General features: G+C 46.7%; 1 protein-coding gene across 1 annotated transcript in view; it reads left to right on the top strand.

The window, feature by feature from the left end:
• Nucleotides 1-13,042, top strand: part of PRKCB (protein kinase C beta) — a gene marked incomplete at its 5' end in the record, with an annotated part of 308,734 nt that overhangs the window by 214,844 nt on the left and 80,848 nt on the right. Inside the window, one exon of the mRNA XM_015563848.1 lies at nucleotides 12,822-12,978. Within this exon, the coding sequence (XP_015419334.1) occupies nucleotides 12,822-12,978 (157 nt within the window). The remainder of the gene's footprint in view (nucleotides 1-12,821; nucleotides 12,979-13,042) is intronic.

Raw genomic sequence — 13,042 nt, 5'->3', positions numbered from 1 at the left:
CCGGGCAGGTGTGGCCGGGCAGGTGTGGGCCAGGCGTGGGGGCTGCGTGGTCCTGTGCTGAGTGCGGCGAAGAAGCCATCGCCTCGTCTTTCTGATTTCCTCTCAGCCTGAGGCAGGAGGTGGTCTCCAAACAAGAATGCCGCTGGCGTGTTGGGTGTCTTACTCCCAAACCATCCATCTGGGGCACAGGGAGAGACCCCGGGCCGCCGGGGAACAGGTGTTCATGCACAGTTTACGCCAGTTTTCCAAGTTGGTCCGAAGAGCTCTTTCTCTTCCTGCCTCCAGCCCAGCACGCCGCCCCACGGCCCCTGGGATCGCAGCGGCGACACTGCCCGCCCGGTTGTGGAGCTGAGAGACTGGGCTTGTGAGATGTCAGAGGGAGATGAGCTCGGATCCCCGTGGAGCTGAGCAGCCTCTGGGCTCCCGGGGTTGAGGGTGGATAGAGTCACAGTGAGTGTTTGCAGGACCGGAGTGACCAGGGGACTGGAGAAGAGGTGGCACGCAGCTGGGTTTAGTGGACTCTGGAGCCCCGACTTCCCCAGTCACAGAGCACAGCAGCTGCATGGTGTGTGCGGTGACAGACAGACTCGGGACGGGGAGTCAGGGCACTGGATCTTGGGGACATGCATGTTGTATCCAGTTCCAGTTTGTTTGGGATGATGTGCACAAGACTGGCCTTCCAGTAACCAGTGGATGCCATGGGTCCTTTCTCTCAGATTTACAGGAACATTTATTTTTCTAATTAAAAAAGGAATTCATGCTCAACTGAGACTATGTATTTAACTTCTCCTTCTTCTGAAGTCCCACTGTATGACTGGGAGTTAAACATGGGAAGCATTTCCCGGGCTGCAAACTGGAAAGAGCATGTCGGTCACCTGCCAGAACCATTGAGGAATCTCTTTAGACATTAGCTCACTTTGTCTCCTCTTTCCAACACCTACGCCTCTCAGCACTTTTCTGTAATTGCATTGCCTGGTACATCCTAACAGTGTTCGGTTCCATGGTGATGGAGGGCTTTCTTAATTTGATGGTGGCCTTAATGGAACCTGAAAGGCTCGAGTGTTACAGTGAGCCTGAGGAAGGCCTTGGGTAAGTTACTAAGGCAAGAAAAGCACCCATCCATTCCTCTTTTTCTAAGAGTTAAAAGTAAGAATGATTATTAAATTTTGTCACTGGCATTTTTGTCATTTTTAAAAGATAATATATGGCTTTTCTCCTTTGACGTAGTTTTATAGTGAATAATATTAATAAGGCATTTTCTAAGACTATGCAGGGATTTGTTTAGAGGGTCACACTTATTGGACATCCAGTACAAGCTGTCTGGTGGAGAGCTGTGTGCCATGTTCTAAGGCTTAGTAAAGAGTATCTAGGTAGAAGTTAAAATTGTGGCAGCAGAGCCCACTGGAAAATGTGAAAATTAAAACAATCTTCTAAATAATCCATGGTCCAAAGAGGAAGTCTCCAGGAAAATTAGAAAATATCTTGAACCAATGAAATTAGAGCGTATCAAAATTTGTGGGAGCCAGATAAAGAAATGCTTGAAATAAAATTTATCTTGTGGAATTCTACCAAACATTTAAAGAAGAAATAACACTGATGCATGAAAAATAGAAGGAACACTTTCTAACTTATTGATGAGGTTAACCTGATACCAAAACCAGACAAAAACAATAGAACTATAGATAAATGTCTTGTAAGAAAGTAAATGTAAAAATTTTCAACAATATCCTAGCAAATCAAATCCAGAAATATGTAGAAAGAACAATACACTGCAACTAAATGAGTTTTCTCCTGGGGAATGCAAAGCTGGCTCAATAATCAAAAAACCATCAGTGTAATCACCATGTTAATAATTTAAAGGAAGAAAAACCACAGGAACATATGAATTGATGCAGAAAAGACATTTTACAAAATTTAATGAACATTCCCAGCATACTGAAAATACAAGGGGACATCCTTGCCCTGATAAAGGACATCTACCCAAAAAACAAAACAAAACAAAACAAAACAAAACAAAACAAAACACCCAAAATAAACAAACTACCATACTTTGTAGTGGAAGGCTGCATGCTTTCTTCCTAAGCAATGGAGCAAGACAAGGATGTCTACTCTATTCAACATCGTACCAGAATACTGAGCCAGTACAATGACAATAAAATGAAATAAAAGATTGGGAAATACAGATTGGATAGGGAAATCAGACTCATTGTATATACAGGAAACATGGTTGTCTATGTATAAAACTCACAAGAATCTAAGAAAACAACAACACAACCCTTCTAGAACTAATAAGTGACTTTAGATAGATTGCAGGATATAAGGTCAACACACAAAAAAATCAATTTTATTTTAATATATTAACAATTAGAAACCAAAATTTTAAAAAACACCATTTATTTTAAAAATTTGAAATATTTAAATATAAAACTAAAAAATATGTCTTGGGTTTGTATGCTGAATATTACAAAACATTTAAAGATATCAAAGACTATCTAAAGAATGGAAAGATATACCATATTCATGGACTGGGAGACTCAACATAGTAAAAATGCTAATTCTTATAGATTGATCCATAGGCTTAATGAAATTCTAATCAAAATCTCAGCAGAATTCTTGGTTGATATGGACAAAGTGAATCTAAATTTATGTGGAAAGACAAAGAAACTAGAAGGGCCAAAACATTTTTTAAGAAGAAGAATAAATTTGGAGGCATCACAAGTACTCAATCATATGATTTACTGTATAAAGCTTCAGTAATGAAGCCATGAAGTTTTGGCAAAGGGGTTGATTCAAAAAATGAATGAAATGGAATAGAGTTCAGATATATACTCATACAAATATATGGCTTTTTAAAAACAATCTACACTAATAAAAGAGAAACATGCAAATTGGTGTCACTCCACTATGCCCACCAGCCAATCAGGATAACTATGCAAATTAACCCAACAAAAATGGCAGTTAAATGACATACTCAGGTGGGGAGTGAAGACTGAAGGCTCCAGCCAGAGTGAAGATTGAAGACTGAAGAGGCTTGATTTCTCCCCTGCGGCCACAGCAGAAAATCCTAGCCTCGAAGCCTCGCTGCGGCTGGAGGGGAGAAGCCTCGCCTTGAGGCTTGGCTTCTCTGCTGCAGCCAGAGGAAAACTGGTGCCGGCAGCCAGGGGAAGGAAGGCCTATTATGCGAATCTTTGTGCAATGGGCTTCTAGTGAAATTAATAAAGTACAATCTGTTAACAAATGATATGGGAGTGGTTGGACATCCTACAAAATAAACCTCCACCTCCACCTCATTTCTTATACAAGAATTAACTCAAAATGGACCATAGATTGAAATGTAAACTGTGAATGTATACAATTTTAGGAAACATAGGCAAGCAAGTGTATGACCTGGAACCAGACAAAGAATTCTTAGATCTGATACTGAAAACTGACTCATAAAAGGAAGAAAACAATAAATTCAACTTCATTAAAATAAAAAATAAAAACTTTTGCTCTGCAAAAGACACTGCGACAAAATGAAAAGTCAAGTTACAAACTGCAGGAGAATATTTGCAAATCGCATGCTGACAAAGGACCGTGTCCAGACTAAAGAGCTCTCAGACCCATTAGTATGAAAGCAACCCCACCAAAAACATGGGCCGAAAGCTTGAAAAACATCCCCAAGGGCAGTACAAGGATGGCAGCTGCATCCATGAAAATATCCAGTATCCTTAGAGATCAGGTTAAAGCTGCAACGAGACGCCACTGCACACCTGCTGGATGGCTAAAATATGATGGCAGCGAACGCTGTTACACAGTGTGCTGGCGAGGCGCAGGGCCGGAGGGCCTCTCGGTCACTCCTGTGGGAAGGCAAGGGGGTGCAATCACTCTGGAAACAAGTTTCCTATCAAGTTAAACATACACTTAGCATGTAACTCAGTGATTCCACTCCTAGGAATTTATGCTAGAGAAATGGAACGTATGGCAGCTCTATCACCAGAACTGGAAACCAGTCGAAGGCCCTTCAGCAGGGGAATGGATGCACAAACTGGTGCGTCCACACAGTGGAATACTATGTACCAATGAAAAGGAGTGACGAAAGACAGGGAGAAGGAAAGGGAGGGAGGGAGAGAGGGAGACAGAGAGAGAGAGATTGAGAGAGCCGGGGGCAGGAGGATAAGGCAGTAGAGGAGATGAAAAAGGAGTTGGACAAGAGGAAGGCATAAGCAAGAAGGATATGTTATGATACTAAGAAGTAATTTAAAACGATAAAATAAATTACAATGCACAGACACACCCAACAGGGGAATGCCTCCTACAACAAGTGTAGCCAGTGATATGGAAGCAAGCTCAAGGAGTGATGGCAGGGGAAAGGGAATAAAGAAATGAACACGGTCGTGAGAAGTGCTAGATGCAGAGGCCAGACGCGGGGTGTCAGGCTCTGCCGGAGCGGAGACCAGGCGCATGGGAAAGGCCTGCTCACAAGGACAGTTCGAGACAAGTAACAAACTGTATCAAAAGATGATGAAAAATAAAATCTAAGACTAAAATGCAGGCGTGAACCTCAAACAACATGGGGTCAAAATACACAAAACAAAAACGACTGGAGATGAAAGGAGAAGTTTCTGGAAATACCATAACGAGAGGGCTTTAAATATGTTTTGTCCATCTTTAACAGAGAAGATTGGTAAAAATATGGATATAGATACGTTAAGTAATATAATTAAAGGGAATACCAACTATGTCTACCTTGAAGCTTGAACCCCTCAATAGGAGGAGCACCTTTTTTCCTAGAATCCACAAAACTGGTGACATATTAGTTTGCAAAGAAACCTCCTTAAATTCTCCCCCATATGCCCCAGAAGTTGCCCAGCTCACATTTTCTGCTGAAAACATCATAGAGGTAGAAGTTCATGACACACGCATGTAATATGAACGAGATGGACTTGGGTGGGAGCTTAAAATGATGAGCTCTTGACATTGCTTCTTAGTGAATGGGAGGGGTTGACTAGGGACCCCAAGAGGCTGCAGGCTGGGCGGGGGGCTGAGCTGTGTGGGAGGCCATCAGTGAGTCTCAGTGCACTCTCCGAGTCAGACATCCCTGAGGCCCAGCGGTGTGCAGAGTGTGCTGTGGAACGGGCAGGAGGGTAGAGACGTCCAGGCCTCTGGCCAGAAGGGAGTGGAGGGCTTTTCCATGTGGGCGGGACAGGAAAGAAGTGATACCACAGCAGTGCGCCCATGGCCCAGAGTGAAGGGATGGGGGAGAGGGGAGCGGCGTGGGGAGTTGATGTGGTAAAAAAAAATGGTATAAAGGGAGCAAAGAAATAAAAGGGTAGGATGTTATTGGGTTGTGTACAAGTGCTGGCGAGGATGTGGAGAAAAGGGAGTTCTTGGGCACGGTTGATGGGATTGCAGGTTGGTGCAGCCGCCGTGGAAAACAGTGAGGAAGTTCCTCCATCGGTTAAAATGGGACTACCTTGTGGCCCAGAAATTTCCCTTTTGGGTGTTGACTCAAAGAAACCCAAAAAGATATCTGCACTCCTATATTCATTGCAGCATTGTTTACAATAGCCAAGATACGGAAGCAACCTGAGTGCCCATCAGTAGGTGAGTGGATGAAGAGGAGGTGGTACATGTATACAATGGAATTAACACAACTCTAAAAAAAGAATAAAATCTTGCCATTGTGACACATGGGTGGACCTAGAGGATATTATGCTAAGTGAAACGTCAGACACAGACAAATACCATATGATGTCACTTGGATGTCGAATCTAAAAAATAAAATGAAGAAACAAAATAGAAACATGCTACAGGGAAACCTTGGTTCTTGAACTTAATTCGTTCCAGAAGGCTGTTGGAGAAGCGGTTTGCTTGAAAACCTGAATCGTTTTTCCTATTAGGAATAATGTGAATTGAATTAATCCATTTAATCTATAAATAAGCATTTCTTTTCCTGAACGCATGACACCATCCACCCCTAGCCTTGAAGGAACCACTTTCTACACTCCTGCCAGGCTGTCTCTCAGGTCAGCATGCACATCTTCTCTTTTCCCCCATCGCTGCCTCGGATGCTGTCACTGGCTCACTGCTCTTCCTTTATGCAAATCAACAACAGTTTTTCTACCTCAGCTTCCTGCGATCATTGCTTCCTGCACGCGCTCAGCACTCTTGACGGCCTCTCCATGCTTTAAAATTGTGCTAATTGTTGATTTTTTCAGCAGCAAAGGCGTTCTCTCCTTTGTTTGTTGCCTGGGACGCTTTTTGTCATGCTGAGGTGTCAGCCTGAAAGGGTTGTCAGAAAACCGAGTTTGGTTAGAAAACTGAGACCTTTTTCCTGTGGACAACTTGGTGGAGAACTGAATTGTTCGAGATGGGAGACGTTGAGAAACAAGGTTTGACTGTAATAGGTACAGAGGGCAAACTGATGGTTGGCAGGTTGGAGGGGGTTGGGAGGTGGGATAAACAGTGTGAAGGGATTAAGAGGTACAGAGCGGCGGTTGCAAAGTGGTCTGACATGTGAAGCACGGCGTGGGGGGTGTAGTCACTAATACTGTAATACCTCCGCCTGGTGCCGGGCGGGGAGATCAAGGGGAACACTTGGTAACGCGGATCAATGTCTAACCACTATGCCGTCCACCGGAAACTAATCTATAATAATAAAAGTGTAATATGCTCATTAGACCGGACGAAGCCAGGGCTGCAAGGGGAGCCAGTTCCGGCAGCCGGAGGAAGGAAGGCCTACTCTTGCACGAATTTCATGCATCGGGGCCTCTAGTATAAAATAATACTGAATGTCAGCTGTAGTTGGAGAGTACAGGGTGATTGGCTGTTCAGAGGAAGTGCTGGGCGGGTGGGGTGCCAGCGGGCTGGACTGCAGCGGAGAAGGGTGGACTTGACGTTTGGCTTCAGGCCGTCTGTCATTCCCTTGCTGCCTCTGCCCACTGCATCTGTAGCAGAGTCCCATTGGAGGGCACTCCTTTAGCCCTGGGACGTAGCTAGACAGTTACATAACGGCATCCAAAGGCTCAAAGGGGAAAGGAAGCCGGCGTTGTTAAGCCTCTGCCATGTGCTTCACATTCTACGTTAGCCCCTAGATTAGGGTGACCATATAATTTATCGTCCAAACTGGGGCTCCTGAGAGCGACAGGACAGCAGATACAGGCGGGGGCTGTTGTCCTGGTCAGGCCGCCGTGTGGTCAGCCAGCGGCCCCTGAGCTGGGTGTGGTTTTATCGCGTTTTGGAGGCAGGGCCACGGAGGGTTAGGGATGTTCTAAGAGCACCGTTAGTGATGTTAACGTAAAGAGCCATGGAAACCTGTAAAGAATTTTTGTGAGTTTATTTGAGCCAAACTATCGACATATGCTGGGAAGCAGAACCTCAACAAATTGAGACAATACTCTGGAGAAGGGCGGGTTACATCTGTATTTACACATTGCGATCAAAGGAAAGGGACGTAGGTGGGTTACACGACATCCATTGGTGGTAGACGAGAGAGGCGGGAGGAAGCAAAGCAGGGAAACCCCTGGGATTGGATAAAAGGTAAAATGATAGACACATGCTTAGGTGGGTGGCAGGATCAATTAACATGATAATGAAGGAATTTGTGGTATCTGTCCTGGCGCCCACATTAGATAGTGCCCCAAGGGGTCCAGAAAAACGGGAAGTTACAAGTTACCCAGACATTTCAAGGGTGTTATCATAGATGCAAAAGGACACATAGGCCCAGTTGAGGTAAAGGTTGACCTTGTCAGTGAAGATACCGGCCAAGGATGTAACTGCCCACCATAACTGCTTTTAGTTAAAGTTTAATTTCAGACCATCCTTTGTGGTGACTTTAGGTCTGAGTTTGCAGGACCGCCATGCAGGCCTCCCCTGAGCTGCTTGTCAGATTATCATGTGGCCCCTGATTCCCGGGTACCAGCTCTTCACCATCCTTTCAGTTGCCGTGGTTCGACAGGCTTTCTGCGCGAATGGCACCGTCACTTCCCAGCGGGAAGTCTGTCTCCACATGGATAGGCCCATGTGTGCAGGCTGTGCCACGCAGCAGGACAGGGAGCCGGCTGTCCTAGGGGCCTGTGGCCACCACGTGCCCAATGTGGGCTGCCGGAGACCCCGGGCGTGCTTGTGTTGTCATCAGAGATAAGCTGAGGTCCTAGGGGAAGGCCAGTGAAGGGGGCTGGAAGGAGACTGATGGAGCCAGTGCTCACTGCCACAGCATCAGAGAACCTGTGGTAGAAGAAGTAATAAGCTAACAGGAATCAGGGATGGTTGGCGAGAGGAGGGCTAAAGAAGCTTGCAGTTGAAGAAGGTGTGGCAGGGCAGTGGGCTCCCCTTGGGGCTAACCGAAGGCCGGGGTCACTGGAATAGAGGAAGGGCAGGGCAGGGTAGCGAAAAGAGAGGGGTGGCTATGAGATTTTCCACCTGGTCAGCCTCTCTCCCTCTACCCTGCTTGGATGCTGGGGGATGTGCTGAGGGTGTCCCGTGTCCATGCATGGCTCCCCAGCGCTCAGCGATGCAGACCCTGAGTGTTTAAGCATCTCTTTGCAGACCCCTTCCTCTACAGTCTTTGAGAAACAGGATGGGGTCCCTCAGGCCAGGATAATGGATTCCTCTTTTTGTTTGTTTTTTTGTTAATCTTCACCCAAGGATATTTTTCCCCATGGATTTTTAGAGAGAGTGGAAGGGAGAGGGAAGACAGAGAGAGAAACATTGATGTGAGAGAGGCACATTGATTCGTTGTCTCCCGCACTCGCCCTGACCAAGGCCAGGATTGAGCCTGCAACTGAGCTACGTGCAAACCCGGGACCCTTCAGTCTGCAGGCTGACACTCTATCCACTGAGCCAAACTGGCCAGGGCAGGACAGGTGCATACTGAATTTTTAAAAAGATGAATACACCATTAATAAAAGGATTCATTCTCTTTGTAATAAATTCAGAGTGTGGGAGATAAGGCTAAATTTGGTCTCGTTTGTTCACAACCCCCAAACCAGGCTGCTTTACCTCTCCCTCAGATTAAGCATTCCTGTGAATCGGTGTGCTCACACCCACTCGCGGCCAGCGGTGTAGTGAACTTTGCGGGGGGAGCACGCTGTACCATCTGCTGGATGTTAACCAGATAGAAAAGAAGTATTTCTCAAGGAAAATCAAAGTCTGTGGCCACGCGTGGGCTCGAGAGTGGCTCCCTCCACACACGGCGGCTCTCTCGCTGCTGGGAAAAGGACTTGACGTTGAACAGCTTTAGGCGGGTCAGGCCTGTAACTGCTGTCAGCCGCTCATGATGCAGCCGTGAGGAGCCATGGCTCCTGGAGATGTGAGCGCCCCAGTGTCAGTCCCAGAACCAGTTCCGCTAGCTCCATTCCTCCCACAGAAACTGCTGGCCCTGGCAGAGGACGGACCGAGGAAGTGGAGGAAAGGAGCCTTAAGGGTCGGGAGAGGGTGGAGTCAGCCTCGATCGCGGGAAGTAGCCGCTGAGGGCAGGTCACTGCACACCACTCGCTGTGAGACTGGCTTGGGAATGCAGGGCTCTTGCTGTGCAGAGCACGCTCTGGGCAGCTGTGAGGTCTCCGCCCTCCGAGGGACTCGTGCTCTCCTGTGACGGTGCCATGTCAGTTCCGCTCGGGGAAGGGTGTGGCCCTGGCCTTGGCCCTGGCCCTGGCGGAGGGAAGAAGATGAGCTGTGTCCACTTGCATAGGTGTGGCCAGTCAGCCAGCTTCCCGGCATGTCAGAGCTCCCGGGCCCTGTGTCTGTGCAGCTGACGATGTGGTGGATGAGTCCCCCTGAGTTCCCAGCGGCCCAAGAGAAGCCCAAGAGATGAGTTTGTGTTTTATGGCAGCGATTCTCAACCTTCCTATCTCATGGCGTATAAACTAGTTACTAAAATTCGGCAGCACACCAAAATGTATTAAGTAGCTTTTGCTGATCTGACAAAAAATAGGTATAATTTGGATTCTTTCACACTGGCTGGCTATTGTTGTGTTGGCTGTTGTCATTTTTTATGTGACAATTTCACGGAAAAGACGTCAGTGGCCCTGACTAAACAGTCAGGTATTGCAGGTGTTAAACATGCTGTGGCCACTGGTTGAGACCGCTGCTCTAAAGGGAGGCTGCACGGGCACCCTAAGGACTTGTACCAGGTCTATACTTCACCTACTGTGCGCTGTGCATGCGCTCACCTGGGCACCTGTTGGAAAAGCAGGTGAGCAGGTCACTCCAGACTCACTGAGTCAGAGCCTGTCTGAGGGTGGGGCTGGGGTTCTGCCGCCCAGCCTGAGAGACCCGCTGCGTGCTGGGGTTTGAAAGGCGCTCCCGGAAGGGGTCAGGTGTGAAGGTCAGATGCACTATTCTCAGGAAGAGAAACCACTGCTTCATATCAGCTCCTTCAGAAATGGTTAAATCTCCATAATAAAATGGACAAATGTAGTAAAGGAGGGCAGTGAGTAATAATGACAAATAATCCTATATAATAAAAGCCTAATATGCTAAGTGTCCAGTCAGCCATTCAACCAATCAAAGTGCAATATGCTAATGATATGCTAAGGCTGCTCAACCGCTTACTATGATGTGCACTGACCACCAGGGGGCAGACAGTTGACCGGTTGATCAGCCACTATGACCTGCACTGACCACCAGGGGCAGATGCTCCCACTGGTAGGTTAGCTTATTGCTGGAGTCTGGGTGATCGGGGACTGAGCAAGATGGGCCAGACATGCCCTGGAGCCCTCCCGCAGCCCCTCCCTGGCTGGCCAACTCCTGTGTCCCTCCCCAGCCCCGATCATGCACCAGTGGGGTCCCTTGGCCTGGCCTGCACCCTCTCACAATCTGGGCTGAGGGACCTACGCCCCCCCCCCCCAGTGCATGAATTTCGTGTACTGGGCTTCTAGTAATGAAATAACAGTAATATAGCTAGCATTTATTGACTATTCCCTAGGCCCCAGATTCTGTGCCAAACGTGTATATTCTCTATCTGATTGTACTCTCCTAACAGCCAATGAGTTATGCATTACCTCCATTTTATCAGTCAAGAAATTGAGTTCAGGAATGTGAAGTAATTATAGGGAAGATGCAGACTCCGACATCTTGCAGCCCTGTATCCACAACACTGTACAACCTGGCTACTGTGTCATTAGAAATCAACTATATGTTGCATAAATTTGGTTTTATGTCTTTTTGGGGGACAGGATCAGCATTTTATGTTGTCCCTTTTGTCCTCTGTTCCTAGCAGAATGCCTACACATAGTAGGGACTTGCTATGGAACTTAACTGAATCAAAGGAAACACGCTTGCTCCTGGTTCAGGAATGAGATGTAAGACTTGGGATGAGATTGAATTGAGGAAGTGGTGTCATTTCTGGGATGACAAGCTCCAGTCGGGAGGTAACTGATGGGTAGAAGCAGAGGATGCCGGAAGTAACGGGGTGCTGTATCCCCTGCTATGCAAAGTTCTATTTCTAATGTTTTATCGCACTTTTGGGACAGTTATAAACAATGTTGAATCATGGCAGTGGTCATGGATATCTGTTTCATTCCTAGTTTAAGGGATTGCATTTATCATTAACTGTGGGTTATTATTTCAGACAGCCTTTATTCCGTGAATGGAATCAGCTAGTTCTAGCTAACTGCAGCGATCTGGTGGTTTTCCCCTTTGCCCTGTAAATAGGATGACTATTTTAACAATAGATTTTCTAAGATTGAACCATCTTTGCATTCTTGCTAGCAGTCATTATATATTAGCCTTCTAATACTTAGCTTAATTCAACCCAATATATTACTTTGGATTTTTTTCACAAGTGAGATGGTTGGCACTGTATCCTTAAGATCTGTACAACTCACAAGATCTACACAACTTCCATTTTCTCATCTTCTTCCCTTGGCTACTAATGAACTTCTTCCTGTTTCTCCAGCCCGATGTATCGCACCGGGATGTGGCCAGCACCTACACCTCCTGCCCTCTGTTTTCTTCCCTTCTCCAGGCTGTGCTCTTGACTGAGGAGGGAGCCACTATTTTTCCAGTCTCTTCTCTATGGGCTGTTTGGGTTCTGGGTACACGTGCTGCATGGATGATGGGTGTACCTTGGTTTAGTGGACATCTTTTTCTCTTCTGGCTCTTTTTTTTTTTTTTGAATTGAGTAAAGTTCACATAACAGAAAAAACGGCAGTTAGTACGTTCATAGTGTGCACATAGCCATCATCTCTGTCTAGATCCAAGAAATTTTATTGCCTGTAAAGGAAACCACATACCCATTAAGTAGTCACTCACCACTCTCCCCCTACCACACCCCCTGGCAACTGCTAGTCTGCTTTCTGTTTATGAGAATGACCTGGTCAGGATGTTTCACATCCGTGGAATCATACAATACGTGAGCCTTTGTGTCAGGCTGCACACATGTTTATAGCAGCCCTATTCACAATGGCCAAAGGTGGAAACAGCCGAACGCTGGCCAGCTGAGGAGTGTGAGCAAGTGGCCTGTCCGTACAATGGGCTGTTAGCATAAGGGAAGCGCTGGTGCTACAACATGGACGAGCCTTGAGAACGTGGTGCTAAATGGAAGGTGCCAGTCTTCCCGTGGCCTCTGTGGGAACACGCTCAGAGAACGGACAGTCAACCTTGAGGGTGGAGGGGGCGAGTGCAGAAAGTCAGCAATCCATTTTAGACCAATACAGAGCAGAGCCCACATCTCATCAGTTTGTCTTGCTTTGCTTACATCTTAGCTATTGAGGTTAATAAAATAAAATTGCCATGAAGTGAGTGTGGTGCCAAGAGACAGGCTCTACAGCCATTGCCCGTTGGTGCTTAAACGTTCTGGGCGCTATTCATGCTGAAAGTGCTTTCTCTCTTTTCAGTAAGAGATGCTAAAAACCTTGTCCCCATGGACCCCAATGGCTTGTCAGATCCCTATGTGAAACTGAAACTCATTCCTGACCCCAAAAGTGAGAGCAAACAGAAGACCAAAACCATCAAGTGCTCCCTCAACCCCGAGTGGAACGAGACATTCAGATTGTAAGTTGACATTATTGCAGCCCAGCATGGGGGGTGGGCCACCTGAGGTGGGGAGTTCCTCTCC

Source organism: Myotis davidii, unplaced genomic scaffold, assembly GCF_000327345.1.
Source record: "Myotis davidii unplaced genomic scaffold, ASM32734v1 scaffold150, whole genome shotgun sequence".
Classification (NCBI taxonomy): domain Eukaryota; kingdom Metazoa; phylum Chordata; class Mammalia; order Chiroptera; family Vespertilionidae; genus Myotis; species Myotis davidii.
Note: the sequence above shows the minus strand (reverse complement) of the source record. Positions and strands in the feature narration are given on the sequence as shown.